This window comes from Catharus ustulatus, chromosome 6, assembly GCF_009819885.2.
Source record: "Catharus ustulatus isolate bCatUst1 chromosome 6, bCatUst1.pri.v2, whole genome shotgun sequence".
Taxonomy (NCBI): domain Eukaryota; kingdom Metazoa; phylum Chordata; class Aves; order Passeriformes; family Turdidae; genus Catharus; species Catharus ustulatus.
Genome location: NC_046226.1, coordinates 59,019,662 through 59,038,309, shown reverse-complemented (window position 1 = coordinate 59,038,309; position 18,648 = coordinate 59,019,662). Strand labels below are relative to the sequence as shown.

Below are 18,648 nucleotides of genomic sequence, written 5' to 3'. Positions count from 1 at the left end.
GCAGGCAACCCTTTAGGCATTACATGTATATTTGAGTTACCTTTCTTGCCTTTTCACCTCTTTCTTTTTTCCCCCACAAACTTCCCACTATACCATGCCCTGGTGTCTTTTTCATTATTTAAATTAAACCTCTTATTCCCCTTACTTATGTTATCAGCAACACAAGAAGTGATAGCAGCAGAAGATTCCAGTACCAATACTCAAAGCTTTGCTGTCTGCAGTAAAGAAACACACTAAAGCTGATGACTCTATTGATTCTGTTTTTACAATAAATGCAAATATTCTAGAAAGTTAATTAGTTGACAATAAAAGTCTCAAGATATCATCTATATTCTGATAAATATTGCACTTGATGCAGATTAGTGTGCTTTTTTCACATTGTTTCATACCAAGAAACAAAACCACACTATGCAACACTTAATTCAAAAAAACCCCCAACTTTTGCAAATGCAGATGTCTGACTCACTTGCATTTCTTGTTGGATCTTTCAGTCTGTATATCAGCATGTAAGCATTTGTGGAGCTGGGGGAAGAGAAGAGACAGCTGAATTTATCACTTAGGGGACAATACTGGCTTCAGAAGATGTTCTGGTTTCTTTCAGTTAGAAGGTATGTCATACCCAAGTAATACACTAACCAAGAAGGATTTTCAAAAAGAAATATCACACTATTTTAATGATCTGAAACAGCAGTTAGGGTAATTCTTACCACTATCTGAAGCATCTGCTATTAATTTTAATGTAACATGCTAGGCACATGCACCTTGGCCATTCATTTGATTACACTAAAACATGACTAGAAAGAAAAGTAACATTACAGTTCTACTGACCTAGCAAAAGCACTGGAATAATAGCCTCTGCTTCCAGAAGATCCTCCATATGTTTTCTTAATATCTTCCTGAGTTATCTAACAGAAAATCAACGCAATGATTATTTGAGAAACTTACACTAATCGAGATGCATTTACTCTCACTAGGAAACATGGCATTACACAACACATTGTATTAATAATTCCAATTTTAAAAATACTTCCGCTCATTTTCTGACTTCCAAAAACAATTTCAGTGATTTGCTTCTCCATTCCACAATGAATGCAAACATACTTTTTTAGTTTCCAGAGCAGGAACTCACAGAAAAATGGCCAGGTTCCTGATTGCAATAGTACCTCCGGATGATAGCTGGGACACCTCCATCAGCTGCACAGTTCCACAGCACAGGCTGGGCTGTACCAGAGCTAAAACACTTCTTCAAGAAGTGTTCTCCATATGTACAGAAGGCAAAATTCAACATCCAGCCTGGTCTGTACATGAATAAAGGCTGCTTTAGGAACCACCCCACCATCACTGCCAAGGAGAAACACTCCTTTCCCCACCATACAAAAACCCTTAGACAAATAAATAAAAAACCTCCACACCCCTAGAAGTCAGCTGAACTAATGAGTGAAGTGTATGCATATGGCAGGACACTAGGATGAGAGGAAATCAAGGAAATACCTGAAATACATATAATGAAGCTGGTTTTATGGGCAGCCAAGTGGAAAACCACACAACAGAAACTTATCAGTCCATTTATGAGTAGAAAACATAACTAAAAATACTATTTTTACCTTGCTAACATGCTGATCATTAAAGCTGTACCATTGATCATCACTAAAAGATTTTATACAGGCATAATAATGGCCACCAGCAGCACTTCCAGAATGAACCATGACAGAAAAGAGCTCATACAGTAAAGAACTCTGTGGAGAGAAGAAAAAGATGTCATACGTACCCAGTGAAGAAAAGCTAGGCAAATAGCAATTTTAAAAAGTTTTAAAACAAGGACACAAACTCAGGTATGTAAATGGATGCAAAGAGTGGATTTGTGTAATAGAAAATAATCAATACAACAGGCACTGAACAAAACTCTGCTATGCTGTACTTCACACAGGAGTTTGTAGCTACAAAGCTTAGGTCTACTTCTATTTCTCCACACTTGCTGTCATACACTTTTATTTTCATAGAGAAATGGATGGAAATACAGTGCACTAAGCCTTGAGTGCTGCATATAAATTCCAAAATAAAACAGAACTATACTGACTCACAAGGGTTACAAGGATATTTTTAGATGATGTAGAAGAAAGACTGGATGTTCTCAGCATATCCCACATCCATTACTAAGATATCCAAACCAAAAAGCTTGGCTTGACAGCTTGTTTGCCTTGAGAACAAGTAGTATGAAATCACTGGCCAAAGCTACTGTCAATACTTGGACATCCCACTTGCATTACAGACACATTAAATTATTCTGGTCTTGTTCCAGTCAAGTGACTGGAATTAATTTTTTCATCATTTCCAAACAGGTTGACAGTATTCAGAGCATATACCAAAAAAACCCTCTCAAATGGTTCAAGGTAACTACAAGCAGGGCCAGATGTGGAGACTGACATGCAAGCCAGCCTTTAAAACTGTTTCTTTACAGAAGTACCAGCTGAAGCCAAACAGCCTCCTGACAAGGTTGGATGGAAGTTGCTGGCCTAATTTCACATGAGTTCACTGAACAACAGTACATGAAGTACATACTGTAGACACCACCATCAAGTTTCAGATTTTAAATGAAAACATAACTGAGTTTATCAATGATCTCTACCAGCCTTGATGTCCTGGACTGAGTTGCTATTTAATCCTCTTACATTAAGATGACTGAAGGAATATTGAATGTTTAGACCCTTGGCTTCATCCATACCACTGATCAAAACTTCCCAATCTCCTCCTGCTAATCTGTATGACGCTTTAGCAGCTAAATCTGGCAGGTCTTTGGCAGTTGGTCACAAGTAAAAACACTGCTCCCAAGGCTGGACAGGTGTGCAGTTGGAGGGTCTGCTGCCAAAACAAATTGCTGGAAATTCTCAGTCTGACAAGCTGGGAAGACCTTTATTCTCAGGTGACCTCCAAATCAGTTGAACTCCTTCCTTTGTAGTAATGTCAATTTAAAAAAAATTTCAATAAACTCACACACTCCCAACCTCTCAGTTCACCTCCACCACTGTCAGAATTAATTATATTTCTATAATTTACATTTGTGGTGGGTTGACCCTGGCCAAGAACAAAGCACCTCTCCAGTCAGCCAGTCACTGCTCCCCTCAAGTGGCACGGTGGAGAAAATCAGAAGAGCAAAAGTGGGAACACTTGTGGTTGGAGACAATGGCAGTTTAATAAATAAAGGAAACACAAAAAAATAATAGTGCAGTGATGCAAAGGCAGCCTCCCAGCCTCTGAGCAACACTAGTTTTGGAAAGCTGAGCATGGTGCACAGCAGGGAATGTGGCATGCGATGTCCTGGTGGTGAATGCAGGTCAGTCTTGCCAGCTGTGTCCCTGCTCCAGCCTCCTGCCCACCCTTCTCACAGCCCAGTGTTACCATACCTTCTCACTGCCAGCTTTAGAGATCCTCTCTGCTGCACTGTTGCTTTCAAGGCAGATTCCTTCATCAACTCCATCATCGTTAGAAAAATCATTGCTCATCTGATCACTGTGACAACTGCCTTCATTTTCAGCTCCACTGTCAGTGCAACTCTCGGTCTGAGGAGACTTCTTAAAAACAAGACATACACACTAACATTATACAACCTTAAAAGTTACATGGAGCAAGAAATAACAGTTTGTGAAATGCAAAAATCCACTCTATGAAGCAATTAAATCCCTCAAAAAAATAGAGACCTCTGCAATTCAATACCAAGAACAGACTTGCTGCTGTTGGTGTCTTCAGTCCACTTCTTCAGTGGACTCTGTGTGTAACTGAAGGGCAATCAGTAGCTTTCAGACTGGGCAAGGTTTTATTTGTTACTAGCCTGTTCCATGCACTAGCTATCCCAATTCAATACCTGGAAGTCTGATACCAAACAACAAATCTGTTGCAACATGGCCCTGTTTAGCCAGAACTGACTGAAAATATTTTCAATCACAACCAAAGACTTTTTTTTTCCATTTCAACTCACTGGACTGAGCCAAGATATTAAATAAGACTGGTAAGTGTTCTGTTAGCTGAACAGCACAGTGTCACCAACACTGTGAATGCAGCTCACTCAGTATCTTCATCTCTCACCTGATCCACTTGCCTCTGGATAATCACTTTGATTTTCTGACAGTTGTTAATTTTATCTGAGTTCCAGTGTCCCAGATCAATCTCTGTTGTCAGTTATGCCCCGTGCCCAGTGAACTTTGTCAAGGATCAAATTGCCTACATGGTATCCTTCCAAAGAAAAGGGTTTGGAGAGAGCCAGAAAAGCCTCTCCATAAGCACATCCAGGCAGTGTTTCTCTGATACCAGTGCAAGCCACAAATGTTTTCAGAAATGAAATTACAGGAATTCCTTTGGTCTTCAATGCAAAAGGCACACTAAATACTTATTGGTGAATGTAAGTGCACAACATGAATTTTGGTTAAAACCTGAAAAGTAAAAAGCCAGAAGATAGATGGGAAAAAATAAACTCTAAATCTTATTTCTACAGTATATACTAGATGGTGATTCAGAGGTAAGGAATTCATTACTAATGATTTCTGGACTAACTTCAGTATTCTGAGTTTTAAAACTTGACATCATCTCTTTTGACCAACACGATTCAGGCACAAGTCTCAGATAAATGCACTCTGGAATTGCAGTATACATGTAGAAGCCCCAAGACTCGTGTGTTTAAATCTGTCAAGTGAAGATGTAAGATATCTGAAAGAATTTCCTTATGGAAGCAGAGAACATGCTTTGTTTGTAATATTAAAAAAAAAAAAAAAAATCCATATGGACAGATTTAAAATCTTGAAATTATAGCACTAGCTTGGCTAAAAAACATTTTATGTAGACGAATATGTCGTTAAAATGGGTTTATAAGACTGGAATTTTGATTTTCTTGATGAGAAACTTGAAGGAAGTTAAATGCTCTTCTCTGAAACCAAATACTTTACCTCATCTTCAACATCAATAAAGACACTCATGTCCAACTCCTCTGGAAAGGTCATGCGATCATTGAGTTTAATTCTGTGCATTGTGGTGTAATCAAAGTCAAATCTCTTCAGCTGGAGCGTCAGCAGGTACGGGAAGTGCAAGAACCGCAGACCCTAAACGAGACAAGGACAACATTATGCCCCTGTTAGCAGGACTGGTATTTCTTAAAAGCAATTTCTGCAAATCATTTGACCAGTCTTTACCTTCCTTGCATCGCATTTCTTCTTACATCGCTCACAAAAGTACTGATTTGGGCCATCAAGGATCTCAGGCTGAATGAAAGCATGCAGCGCTTCTTCCTAAGAATAAAAACAGGTTACCCCATTTTTAAAGAGTGTTTACCACGCAGTTATAAATTTACAATGAGATTGCAAACATATACAAATACTTCATTTAAATCTACCACCAAAATTTGAATGAAAAACTTTGGTACAGACACAGTATTCAGGTAAATCAAACCTTTCTACCTGGCTCGAGATAAACAGTAAATCTACAATTACTGCTCACTGTATCTCGTTCAGTATTTCATTAATCCCAACTGTCTTGGGTTTAATAGCTACATTTACTCCAGTTACCTTGCACATCACATTTAGTTATGTCTGTAGAGTTACCTGCTGGGAAAATGAGCTTATTTTTAAACCCTGCCTTGTCCTTTTTCTCCCAGAATTTTGATATGGCTCTTCTGCATTTCTAAAGGAATTTTTCTCAAGAGATCCAATCCGATATTTAGAGGGGGAAAGAGGAAGGGCCTTGCATGAAGAAAGCCTTAGTCCTGTTCTACCAAGGCTCTTAGGCAATTACATTTGAAGATCCTATTTTTAAGTAAAAGCTGGGGAAAGGACAGAGGGAAGAGTGTTTGAGTTTTTCTCCCAAAGGAATGAGACTCAGATGTGGCCATCTCCTATAAAGACTGAAGTACTTTCCTAACTAAACCTTAAGGGGCAACTAAGCAGTAACTGGAATTTTGTCTTCTGACAGTTGCCTAGTTTGGGGTAGTTCAAAAAACCCCAAAAGTTCTGCTTTCACCTGGGACTTCAATGATTTCTACTTTGCTACTCACTACAGCAAACAATTTTCAAAATACAACCCAACTGATCATTATTCCTCTCCCTAACACAATTGGCAGCAATGACACTGCACATTAGGGTGTAAATACTTCAGAACAAACTTGTTCAAACAGAATATTGATACGGGTTCACTCAAGAATTTCACCCAGAGGTTTTCAAAGTTAAAACCTGTAACTCAGTCAGCTTGCAAGCCAATAGGCTCTGGGTTGCAGAACTCCAAGTGGAACCCGGAAGTTCTCTGTTCACCCATGGAGGTGAAAACAAATATAATTTGCAACAAGGTTTTTAAAGTCATCAGCTGTTAATGAAGGGCTGTGGCTGTTCCCCTGAAGTCTGAATAAGAAAGAGGGGGCTTAACTGGGCAGGGCAAACTCAGCAGTCCTAACATGGCTTGCAAAGAACTTAGGACTGGTATCTAAACCATGGTGTTTAGCAAATGTCACTTTGGAACAAATCAGGGATATGCCAAGTTCTTCACAAAAGCCCCCAGGTCTTCCCTTCTCCCTTCTCTCTTTCCAAGAATGGAGGCAAGCAGCAAGAACAACAAAGCAAATATTTTACTAAATCTCTGTTGCAGTTCTAGGGGAAAGGACTTTTAAAAAAGGGCTCTATTCCAGGTGACAATTATTCCCAAATGAAAGAGCTGCCAAACACCACAGAACAACTGTACAGTGAAGGCAGTCATCTCAATTTCCCATTTTTGGAGCCAGCCAGAAAGGCCTTTGAACAGCCCTGAAGTCTCAGCTCTTGGGCAGAGACTCTCCAGACATGTGAAAACCTTTTAGAGTCTGAATGGAACTGCTGTCTGTATCTTCCTAAATGCTACAGAGGCTGACTTGCTTTTAATGCCAGGGCCACCGACAGCTAATGCTTAGTAAGATTATGTAGTAAAAGGTGAGGAATCTCATTTTAAAATGTAAGAAAAATAGACTAAACAAGTTAGAACCTGCTTAAAAGAAAGCAGAAGAAATGTGTTGCTGTATTTTATTCAGAACTATCTCAGGGAAAGCAAAAAAGTTAATGGCCAACACAGAAAACATGAATCAGAAAACATCACATAGCGACATCATACTCAGAGTGACAGAACTCTCCCTTGTAAGCCAAATGCCAATTAAGGCAAGAAAAACATATTTCAAGTGTAAGAGAAAAGGTGCAGTTCATGTATCAAGATGAATATAAATGGGAATATATCAAGGATAGGACACAAATGACTGTGTAATGCTTATGCAGACTCATGTGATGTGCAATTTAACAAGGAAACACCCCACACATTCTTCCATAAGGCAAGAGGTGATGATGCTTTGGACCTCTGAGAAGGCAATGAAGCATTATTACATCACTCCTGAGGTTTAGCACACATAGTGAGCTGTGCTTTGAAAGGCACCCCCATTACTTTGGAGCTCTACAAAAAGCCATGTATTTTTCAATCCTTGGATAGTGACCAGCCTGACTTTTGCCTCCTACACAATCTTTACACCAAGGCTAGTTCTGCTGATTAGGAGGTTTCTTAATCCAATTCCTATTCTAGTGCAGCTCGCTGCTCTCTGCTCTGACAGTTTAGTCAGCAAAAGCAGGGACAAAGCTGCACAGCCTGTCACAGGACACACCCCCTGCTCTGCAGTGCCACCAGAAGCCAGTGTTACCTTAGGAGTTACCTTCAAAGTGGCAGCTGTAACTGCCCTTGGAGTTACTGAGCATCTCCAAAACCCCTACATACACACTTCAAAATAAAGCATAAGTGATCAAGCCACAGATTAGGATGACAAAAGCTCTTTAGACTTCTTTCTAGTTCAAAGAAAGAATCAAAATAACAATACAGGCTGAAAGAAATTGCTGGAGATCATCTGATCCTCATCCTTTGCTCCTATCAGGTCCAACTTTAAGCATATTGCTCAAAGCCTTGCCCAGCCAAGTTCTGAGCGCATCCAGTTTTTAATACTCAGATTTCTATCACTTAGCACACAAAAATGCTGCAACAATTCAACCTAATTCTTGTCTGGCTCAAGAGAGACACTGCAGAGAACCTTCTCTCCACAAAGATGCATTATGATCTAGTCAGTAGTTTGATAGTTTGACAGGTGCCACACTGCAAGCAGTGGTACATGTGCAATTTGTAAAACCTCTCAATAGGAGCAGTAGGAGCTTTATGAAGTTACACAACAAATGGCATTTAGGCCAAACTGCTCTTGGAAAAAACTAGAAACTAACTGCCATCTCAGGTTTTCAGAGCTCATCAGTTCCCCTGTGTTCAAAGAGCATGTTCAATGCAAAGTACAAGACCCTGCTTCTGATCTAGCTTTAAAAACAAAAAGGAATTACCACATCATCCATATTCTGCCTTCAATAGTTTGGCAAGGACACCACAAAGTAAGTTCACATAAAGTTCAAATTAATTTCTGCCCTAAGAAGGACTACTTGTACTCATACTTACACTCTCCAAAGAAAAGCTATGGTACAAAAGATCTTGAAAACTAGCAGCACTTAATAAAACACAAACATTTGCTACACCTCCAGAATACCTGGGCCATGATTAGTTTTCTGGTGTTACAAATCAACTCTGTGTATTCTAGTAACATAATTTCAGCATCACTGCTAGTTCCTAGTTGCATCTACTTTTCTCTCCACTGTTCATCCTGCAAAATATTTTCTTTTTACTGCAAAAATATTTCAGCATATGCCTATTGCTGTTAAATTCAGGCATCCATACAAAAGACAGTACTGTCTACAAAATCAGGATGTGAATTGTTGCTCCTGTTTACCTCCCTGAAATAAGCCCGATGTTTTTATGCCTAGATTTCTACTGACCTCAAGAAAAGCCTGATTCAGGGTTTTTTTGACACCATACCCTTGAACATTGCAGATTACATAAGTACTTTTCCAGATATCATCTTGAATTACACACTGACAACATCTCAATGCCCCAGAGCTGCCCTCGAGAGTTTGCAGCTATCCTGCGAGGAGTTGGAGGATGGAGTGGGCAGTCAGAAAAATTCCAAATGCAAACCTTAGACCACACTGAAGATTTTCAGAATTAGATCATAGTAGGAAATAAAGAAAGCATGACATTAACCTTCCCAGTTCTTCAATGTTCCCATGAATTGAGAAGTAATACACATACAAATGAATGCAACATTTCCAGTGTCTGCATTTCTTTGGTAGCATACAATGTCAAACAGTGGGATAATGGTCTGTAAATGGCGTTCTACAGATTCACCTTACTTGAGGCTCATCCATGCATTGTCTCATTTGTAAGTAATGGAAAATCACTTACCTCTAACTAGAGTTCTTTGAAGGTAGTATCCTCCTTAGATCCCCTATCTTGGGTTGTGTCGCCTGCTGCAAGTTCCCTCAGGAGCTGACTAGCAAGCTCTAAGAAGTTTTCCATCCCCTTCCATAAGCCCTAGTAGCGCATGTGTGAAGGTTTGGATCTCTCACACCCTTTTGCCCAGCCCTACTGAACCACATCATCTATGGATCAATGGAGGATACTACCTTCAGAGAATTCCATTTAGAAACAGGCGATTTTTCCCTTCTCCAAAAGCAAGTATCCTCCATATCTCCCCACTGCTGCAGACTACAGAGCTAAGAATTACATCTGCTATCCATCATCCATGTGCAGGGAGGAGACTCAACTGAATGTAATCAGAGTAGGAATTGAAAAAGCTCAAAAATTGAAGCGTCACTACAAGTTGCAACCATGGAAGTTTGTGTAACAAAAATCTTAAATAATTTTCCTCAATGCAGTAAACCCAGTAAATGCTGACTGAAAGGAAAAATATCAAATACTATTAAAAGTAATCTGATATTTAAGTCCTTATTAATTCAAGTTTTCTGTTTTACAAATAGACAGTCTTTTTTTAGCATTGCACTACAGACTTGTCCACTAAGGAAAAAAATTTTTCATCTGAGACACATGAACAACGCATTCTTAAATGCAGAATTCAACTACGTGAACTGAATAGTTTTCAATTACTTTTAATAGATCAGAAAAATGTAATTATTGAATAAAAATTACAACAAATAAAATTTGGTTCAGGGAATACTGCTAGAAATTAGGGTTAACAGGTGAAAAGGGAAGCCATCTGTATAAAATATCAATCTGTATTAAGACAGCTTCAATTAGCTGGATAGTACCAGAAAATTTTAATGCAATCTTAAAAAGAATTCAAAGGACGTTACTAACTTGAATCCTTTTTCCATGATCAATGTCCCTCACCTTTACTACTTCTCAAGATTTATATTTAAAGTTTCAAAGTATGAAGCACTTTGAAGCTATACTGCAGTTTAAATTTATTCTAACAATTCTTAACAGAATTACTGTTAAGAATTATGGACTATTAATGCTTTAAAAATCTTGCCAGCACACTAAATACAGAAGGAAAAATACTTAGACTGTAACAAACAAGCCAATTACACAAGTGTTTGTTTAAAACAATCTTTACTGAAAGACTTGTGTGATTTATTCTTATTCTTTCTGACAACTCCATTCATAGTATTACTGTGGAATTTCTCAGTTTGTAATCTTTTCTTTTGAGGAGGGTGGAAAAACTCCAACCAAAGAACTTCCACAGATTGACTAAGCAATAATTCTGCGTGCCAGCATCAGTAAAGCTGCAGCAAGAGACCACGAACACTGATGTAGAACAGTATTTTTGAATCATCATCAAATTGCTCATTTAAAAAATATGGCATTTAAGAAGTGATCTTTAAAAAGCACAGCAACAACATGACAATAAAGTAAAATTTTTATGTCAATGTTCTCTTCTTTCACTAAAACTTTCAATTATGCTATGAAAATTTAGCGGATGTGCCAATAAAAAGAACAACCCAAATAAAACTTTGTGATCTCATAAAAATCTTTCAAGTAAATGCTGAAGATTTTATCAGGAAGAAAATAATTGATTACTGCAGCTCTAAGGCAATAAAGTTGCATTTCCCCTCCCCTTATACATGCACCAGTAGGACTCATTGAAGGGCAAAAGAAAAAAAAAACCAAACCAAATAATAAACCAAAAAAGCCAAAAAAAAAAGAAAAATCTTCTAGAACTTGCTAGCTGGTTCACTGCACAAAGACGAACACCCCAAGATGGAGTATCTAGGATGATACTTACCAGGGAACCAATTCTACCAGTGGGGCATTATGTACTCTATGTGTGTATGGATGCACTATTAGGACCATAATAGTACACACCACGCTAGCAAAGGCCTGGCTGGAGCCATAGGGCCGGATGACCAGAGGGATATCCAGGTACGTGTCGATCCTCCAGCCTTCATAGCCACACTCCAGGCACCTCACATAGTCCTTCAGCTTGCCTTGGTACAGCTGGTTTATGAGATCAGCCTGAAACAAACATATCCAGCAAGGGAAATTTTAAAAAACGACCAATACCGTATCTCTTCAGTTTTACAAGGAAATACCTTTTGTCAATTAAGTCGTAATTGCAATGGTTACACATTTAAAATACCAAGCCCCAGCAGAACATGCATCCCCTGATTTCATGTATCAAAGGAGCTTCTCAAACCACATTACGTAAACCTCAATGTCCTTTAGTCATGCCTCAAGTGACTGCAAAAGCACCCAACTGAAGTTCCAAAATGAACCTGATCTCACAGACATTGTTAACAGACTCTGCACTCCTTTCCTGTGTCTCCAGAGACAATTTCCCAGTTACTCCCATTTACCAAAACTGCCCTGCAAGAAGGTGGCCATTTATCAGAATGTATCCTGTGCCATGAACACATTCCTCACTTTCTCCTACACTAAGGGAGAGCATGAGCTTCAAGAGGCTTTATCAGACAAAGCCTGATAAATACTGACAGTGAGGAAGTTACTGTGGGAGTTACACAATCACTTTCTGTGCTTCAAATAAAGACTGAGTATCCAGAGTGCAGAATATTCCACTTTTAACTGGGAGAGGAAAACAGATCCAACACGCTGCTGAAAGTCATACATCACAGTAGCTTAACTATTGCACCAAACAAGAAAGCTGGAAACTACCAGATTTTCTATAAGCTGGTATTTAAAATTTAATAAATCATTAGAAAAGTTGAACACCCACTTTACTACGCTACTGAATGAAGACAGTTTTTCCAAGCTCACCTGTTCTGTTTGCTTCCATTTCTGCTCCAAAGCATCAAACATGACTCTACAAAGCTCCTGCACATCATGCTGCTGCCACGCTGTTAGAAATTGAAACTATTATTAGTTAAAACAGGAGATGTTATTAGTCCCAATACTGACTGTAGCCTGAGAATGCTTCCTGAAAAACTATTAGTTTAAGTGTGTGCCTGCATTATTCACTACTGGGTCAGTGTTCAATTCCACAGGCAGCTGCCTCTCAATGTAAGTCAGAAAAATAAGCAGCCAGCTTGCTCACAATGTTTATGCATAAACAAGAACTGTGTGCACAAGCAAAAATATGGGAAAAATACAGAACTGCTAACATACACTGGTATAAACCAAACTGCTTCTGATTTCTGTCCCATTTTGTGCTGGTTCTCCAAAACCCAACTCCTTATCACGTGATAATAGAAAAATCAACAGGTTATGGGGCACAATTACACTGCACAAGTGCAAAAAAGACACACTCAGTGCTTGATTTGAAGTAAGACAATAATATGGGTAATTCTATAAATGCAACCTGGGCATTTGACATCTGTGATTCAAAACAGAAGCAAGTTTCCTATAAAGAGTTACTGTTTTAGAAACAATTAACATATGTACTGACAGTTTAATTACAACAATTTCATGTGTTTTCCCTTTACAGCCTAAAACTCGCAGAGGTCATTTCTTTACCATCAGACACACCCCACAAGAAAGCATCCACATAGCATCCACGGAAAAATGGGTTCTAGGAATGACTCAGAATTACTGTGGTATTTCCCCCAGAGCAGCCCTTCAGCCCCGCAGGCAGCAGCTGACAAAACCCCAGCAGTTTCACAGCTGCACCTTCACTGTTACCTTCACTGCTGTCCCACCCAAAACTCCGGGTGACATCTGTTGTTTCAATTGCCCTTTTTTTGCTGGTCTGCAGTAAAACAAACAGTCTTTGAAGCTGGTAGGGGATACTCCTCTCAGGATCCTCTTCAGATTCCTCAAACTCCCACCTATTTGCAACACAAGATATTTGACAAATAAAACTGCTTTGCAAATGTTACTCAAAGGCATTGAATCAACATTTACTTCATTTCATGTCTGCCATGTCACAGGTTAACTGCACCTCTGTTTCCTGGCAGAAATCAAATGCAGCTCCTTTCCATTTCTGCAGTAAATGGCAATTTTACTCTTCAAATGTATAAACATGAAAACAAATGAAAATTCTGAAGCCATTCACTGTGCAGACATGAACTGCACTTAGCACCAAATTTAAGTTTGATGTTTTCAAGATTCTTGAAAAAAAAAAGCTCATCCATGCTACAACCAGTAACTTATATTTTACTGCAAAGCTGAAACTTTTAAGCAGATAGAATTTTTAAGTCTATCCAGCTTGACTTCTATTACAGTTTCTGATATCCAAACATGGAAATTTTGACAGGTGAAATTCCAAAGGGTCTCCTACCAATATGAACCAGCAGAAATTCAAGAAGTTTGTGATTCTATATACTCACTTATACAATGCATTTCTAAATTCAGGAGTCATGAAAAGTGTTTGCAGAAGGCTGTTCAAGTAGCAAGTCATTGCTTGATTTACCAGCCCCACATAACCTAAAAATATGAGAATAATGAGATGGAAATAATGCAAAAAGATGGCAAATCACTTCAAGAGTTAAAACACTTGACAAGAAAACAATTCTGTGATAGTGTTTAAGAACTGCATTCGTCTGTTGTTATTTAGTGTTATTTACACTATAAATGGAGGGAATATTATCACCTCTGAGAGCAATAGAGAATAACAGTTTATATAACAAAAACAATTCTCCTGAATGGCATGAAGTTGTTTTTTTGATCATAATAAAAAGTAATATTTAATGCTGAATGCTACACCAATGGGGATGTAGGTAATTTTAATAGTGGATTCAAATTTTTATAAAATAAACTAGAATTTTCTAAAAAACAAGACCTTGTTTATCAGCTTGATTATTGCTTGATGTCTGCTAAAAGTATCCCAGTAATAATGTCAACATAATTTATATCTGCACTGGTTTTATTATTGTTTTCGAAACTGAAAAAAAAAAAATTAAATCTCAAGTGCCCACACAACACTACTATTCTAAATCCTTCCCTCTTAAATAGCTAATTAAAAAAACTAATTGAACTACTAAGAACACCATCATTTTGATTAGTTGAAAATGAAAATTTACTTACATTAATCTAAGATGTGATTTTAAGATTTTCTCCAAAATACACAAATATTAGCAACAACTGATAAGCAAGGAGCATACACTGAAGCACAGTATAATTAAGAAATTAAAAATGCCTACTTATACTCTGAAAATTATTGAAAAAAATAATCTCAGTACCATACTAGTAATGAAAAGGCAGCTACGTCACATATGGGCATTTTCTGTGAAGAGAATGAGTCAGAACATTTGTAATTTATTTATTAATCTACATTATGTAGATCATCTTTTCAGTTATATTAAATGAAAAATAAGGCAGACAAACTTTCTGATTTTTCAAAAAGCCTTAAGCAGGGGAGAAGTGGTGCAGGACAAGTGCCAGACAGAGTCTGAATTACCCTGTGCCCAGTAAGGAAAGGATGGAATACAGTTCTTCCATTTCTAAAGTGATGGGAGAATATCATAAAAAACATGATTAAAAAAATGTAGCAGTGATGTGGGTATTCTTAAAATAAATTGCAATTTATTTTAAAAAAAATCCTGAGGTGCTGCTACTTGCAAATGTGCTAAAATAATTCCAACCCAGCATTGCCTTCACAAGAGAGAACACAATACCTGTCTCTGATTTGCTCAGGACTGAAGAGTAAGAGTAGCTCTGACTGACATAGTCATTGGTACATGCCATGGAGCCCTCTCTGGGAAGGGGGCCTATAAACCTCTCCTGTGCTCCATCCTCTGCTGTAGCTGCCTCCTCCTGGAAACACAAGCACACCCACCATGTGCAGAGTTAGACAACACAGGACTGAGGTACCTGTCACATTCACCCTTCTGTCATGGCTAAGAGCCCAGTCTTGCCAGGCACATCGCACCATTTTTTCAGAATTGCAGATACACAGTGTAACTTTAGTTCTGCCCTCCAAATTCTCAAACCCTTAACACACTGCTCTCAGGAAAGGTCCTTTGCAACACTGCACAACCAAGTATTACAATCCACACAACAGCAAGCTGGCAATTCAGCATCGCCTGTGCTTCAGTTTTCTGCACTGAAATGCACAATAAGATTTTTTCCAGCCATATAAATCTCACTCCATGACTCTTTTCAGAATCATTCTTAAATTCTGATCTTGAGCACAAATATTTACACATGTTTTTTTTCCCTTTTTCAGGTAATTCAACTCCACAAGGAAGGCTAAGTAAGCCAGCATTATGCTGATACAAGAGCTAAGTAATAAAACTTAATATATCACTGGGTTATCCAGTCCTTGATTTCAATATACTGCAGCTGCTTGTATCATGTATTTGAGAAACAGAAAATTTCAAAGTATTTGTTATGGTAAACAGTGGCTTCTAGCAACACTGCCAACTCTTCTTTTGTATTTATTTATTTTCCCAAAAAGGTAAATGTGGAAGCAGCTAACTGCTGTCAATGCAGGGCTGCCATTTCTGAGAATTCTGCCAGAAAGGCCTAACATTGCTTTCAAACACCCAGAGGAAAGGGACTGGATATATGATTAAATATGTATTGTTAAGACTTATCTCTGAATGTGTCAAAGATTAATTATACAACCTTAGAAAATCCCTTGCAGCAAACATCACATAAATAGTTGACAAGCATGAAGAGAATGACAGCAAATCATTACAAATGGAATTGGTCCCACTCAGGAGAAATGTGAATATAGATGTCAATAAAGCTGGGTTCCCAAAGCAGTTTAGGATGAAATACTCAGCCCAGTTTTATTTCATGTTCTGATCTTACACAAGGACTACAAAGAACACACACCTCTCCCCCAGCACTGCCTAATGTAGCTGAGTGAAGATTTTACTCACCTGCATTACGTGAGGCTGCTCACCATCCTTGTCTGTCAAATGCAGAAAGTTCTTCTTCCCTGGTTCAAAACCAGCATCGAGAATGGTTTTGTCACTGTTCTGATCCAGTGGAGTCTGCTAAAAAAATTAAAACAACAGAAACAATATTTTTAGAAACAGATCCATATGCAACTGATAGATTCCATCCAAGTACACTGCTTGATGTGGTTGCTGGCACAGTAAGACAACATTATTCATGAAAATAAATAATTATGCAGTAAACAAAACACACATCATCAGTACTGAAATAACTTGGAGTTTAAGAAACATTACAGTCTAATGCAGTTAGTTAATCTTAACAGTTAATCAAGGAGTCAGACACTGGTCTGTAAGTTTTTTGTGAACATCACATTATTCAGTGTCCTTTGGAGCCACTACAGACACTTTTTTCCTTTAAAAAAAACAACAAAAATTACTTTTCTTAACAAACCTTAGAAAGTTTTCTAGGTGCATCTACAGAAATAATATTAACTAAAATCAACACTGATTTACATAAAGCATAGGAGTGATATTAATAACTTTTAAAAATATAATATACCCAAATAGGTCTAAGAAACATCAGGACTCACTACACAACATACTGCTGCTGAGAAAAAAAAGGTTTCTCAAACAAGACCACAGGAAACTATTTATCACAGGCATTATTATTAAAAATACATACTGATAACAAAAACTAACATTGCATCTGAATGATATTAGTTTTTGTTTAATGATTAAACAGATGAATCATCAGAGAGCACACCCTGACACTAAAACTTAGCCAATTCAAGCCAGTGGCATCAGCCTGCTGTGGTGCACCCAGCACAGAATTACAGCAATTAGGTGAGCACAGGAGATCTTCCATGCTGGGCAGTGCTTGCTGCCCACTGTGTCACTGGCACTGTCCCCACTGCCCCAGAACAACTCAGAGGAGCCATTACCGTGCCAGGGGCACTGTCCCCGTTGCCCCAGAGCAGCTCAAAGGAGCCATTCTCGTAGCCCACTTTGGCAGCCACGTCCTGGAAGAGCTGTCGCAGCGGGGTGGAGGCCGGCAGGTTCAGGGTCACGCGCTCGTTCACTGTCTTGGCGTTGGTGGTGTCCTGGATGATGCACAGCACTCGGGGCTCCTCAGCAGCACACTCTGCCTGCAAGCAGACAGAGCACCCAGGAAAAGGAGGAACAGTTAGGAGGTTCATTGAAAAATCAAAACAAAACTTCACCAATGAAGTGCAGTATACTTTTAAAGCCTAACATTCCTAAAACTGGACTTTTTTTTCAAGTATGAAAAAATTAAGAACCTGCCAGTTTTGAAAAATCTCTAAAAACAAGCTCCATTTTTAGAAAACAAGAAGGAATTTGTATGGGTTTGGAACAGAGAAAGTGCTCAGGCTCCACACAGAATTTCAGCCAGCAAGCAGATAGAAAACTGCTTCAAAATCGGGAACAGACTTCCAAGTCATCACTTCCAGCCCATATTTTGCTTTGACACAATCATAAATCCTGCTGAGGCAGAATACACATTTTGTGACTTTCAGGAATGCAACCCAGAAAACTTGCAAGCTTCCAAGCAGCCTTGGAAGCTGACCACTAAACAAAAAGTTTCATAACCAAGCCACGAACTCCACTACTGTCTGAGTTGCAGGAGATAATTCTTCTGCCACAACAAAGAAAATTAGCATTGACAAGTGGCTACTGGATGAAGTAAACAGAGTTTAAATAGAATCTTCAACGTAGTTGAAATCAGAACAATAATGATTTTGAATGAAAGTGGCAATGGAATAATAATAATAATAATAATAATAATAATAATAATAATAATAATAATAATAATAATAAAGTTTCTGGACTCAGGTAAGTCAAGAAAAATGGCATTTTTCCAACACTAAAAACCCAGGAAGTCAAAGATCTAAGCATATTCAATTAATTCTCTTAATTATCCCAAACTGTAGAACAAGAAGGAATACCTGATATTTAAACACATATCTCAGAGGAAAAGATCAGGTAAGTAAAAGGAATTAGTCCTTCAGGGACTCAGCCTTTTCAAGCTGTAACACACAGAAGCATTAGTAATGCATTGTCAGAGTGCCCAAATCTCAGTCCATGGATAAAGGCCACAGCATCCAAAAAGGCAAAAAACCACATGCAGTGCTATGATGATTCTCAGTGGACAAGAACAACAAATGGCAATAATCCTGTTCACGCTCAACCTCTCAGCCACATCATAAGCAGCTTCTAGAGAATACAGAACTACAGAGATCTGAACACCTTCAGCATCCCCTGTATTCCTACACGAGCAGTCCCACAGCACAGATGAGCACCACCAAAGTGGTGCAGCTCCTTTTGAGAGCTCTGACATCAGCAATCCTTGGAAAAGGAACAGGGCATTCCTTCATGCCTTCATTACAGGGGACTGCAGGATCTGCTGGCAGTGTTCACACAAGGGTAAAATACAATGGTAGCTGACTGCAGCATATATTCCTAT

At 38.5% G+C, this 18,648-nt stretch overlaps 1 protein-coding gene across 3 annotated transcripts in view; it reads right to left on the bottom strand.

Annotated features, from left to right (window-relative positions):
* Positions 1-18,648, bottom strand: part of USP47 (ubiquitin specific peptidase 47) — a 50,000-nt gene that overhangs the window by 15,327 nt on the left and 16,025 nt on the right. Inside the window, exons 2-14 of one of the 3 annotated variants that reach the window (XM_033061659.2) lie at positions 17,108-17,311; positions 16,149-16,265; positions 14,937-15,075; positions 13,650-13,746; positions 13,003-13,148; positions 12,142-12,221; positions 11,233-11,382; positions 5,178-5,273; positions 4,935-5,087; positions 3,402-3,566; positions 1,605-1,736; positions 829-905; positions 467-522 (exon numbers count right to left, since the gene is read on the bottom strand). In XM_033061659.2, coding sequence (XP_032917550.1) covers positions 467-522; positions 829-905; positions 1,605-1,736; positions 3,402-3,566; positions 4,935-5,087; positions 5,178-5,273; positions 11,233-11,382; positions 12,142-12,221; positions 13,003-13,148; positions 13,650-13,746; positions 14,937-15,075; positions 16,149-16,265; positions 17,108-17,311 — 1,612 coding nt within the window. Of the gene's footprint in view, positions 1-466; positions 523-828; positions 906-1,604; positions 1,737-3,401; positions 3,570-4,934; positions 5,088-5,177; positions 5,274-11,232; positions 11,383-12,141; positions 12,222-13,002; positions 13,149-13,649; positions 13,747-14,936; positions 15,076-16,148; positions 16,266-17,107; positions 17,312-18,648 lie in introns of all 3 variants that reach the window. The other 2 variants (XM_033061657.2, XM_033061658.2) reach the window with 2 other exon arrangements.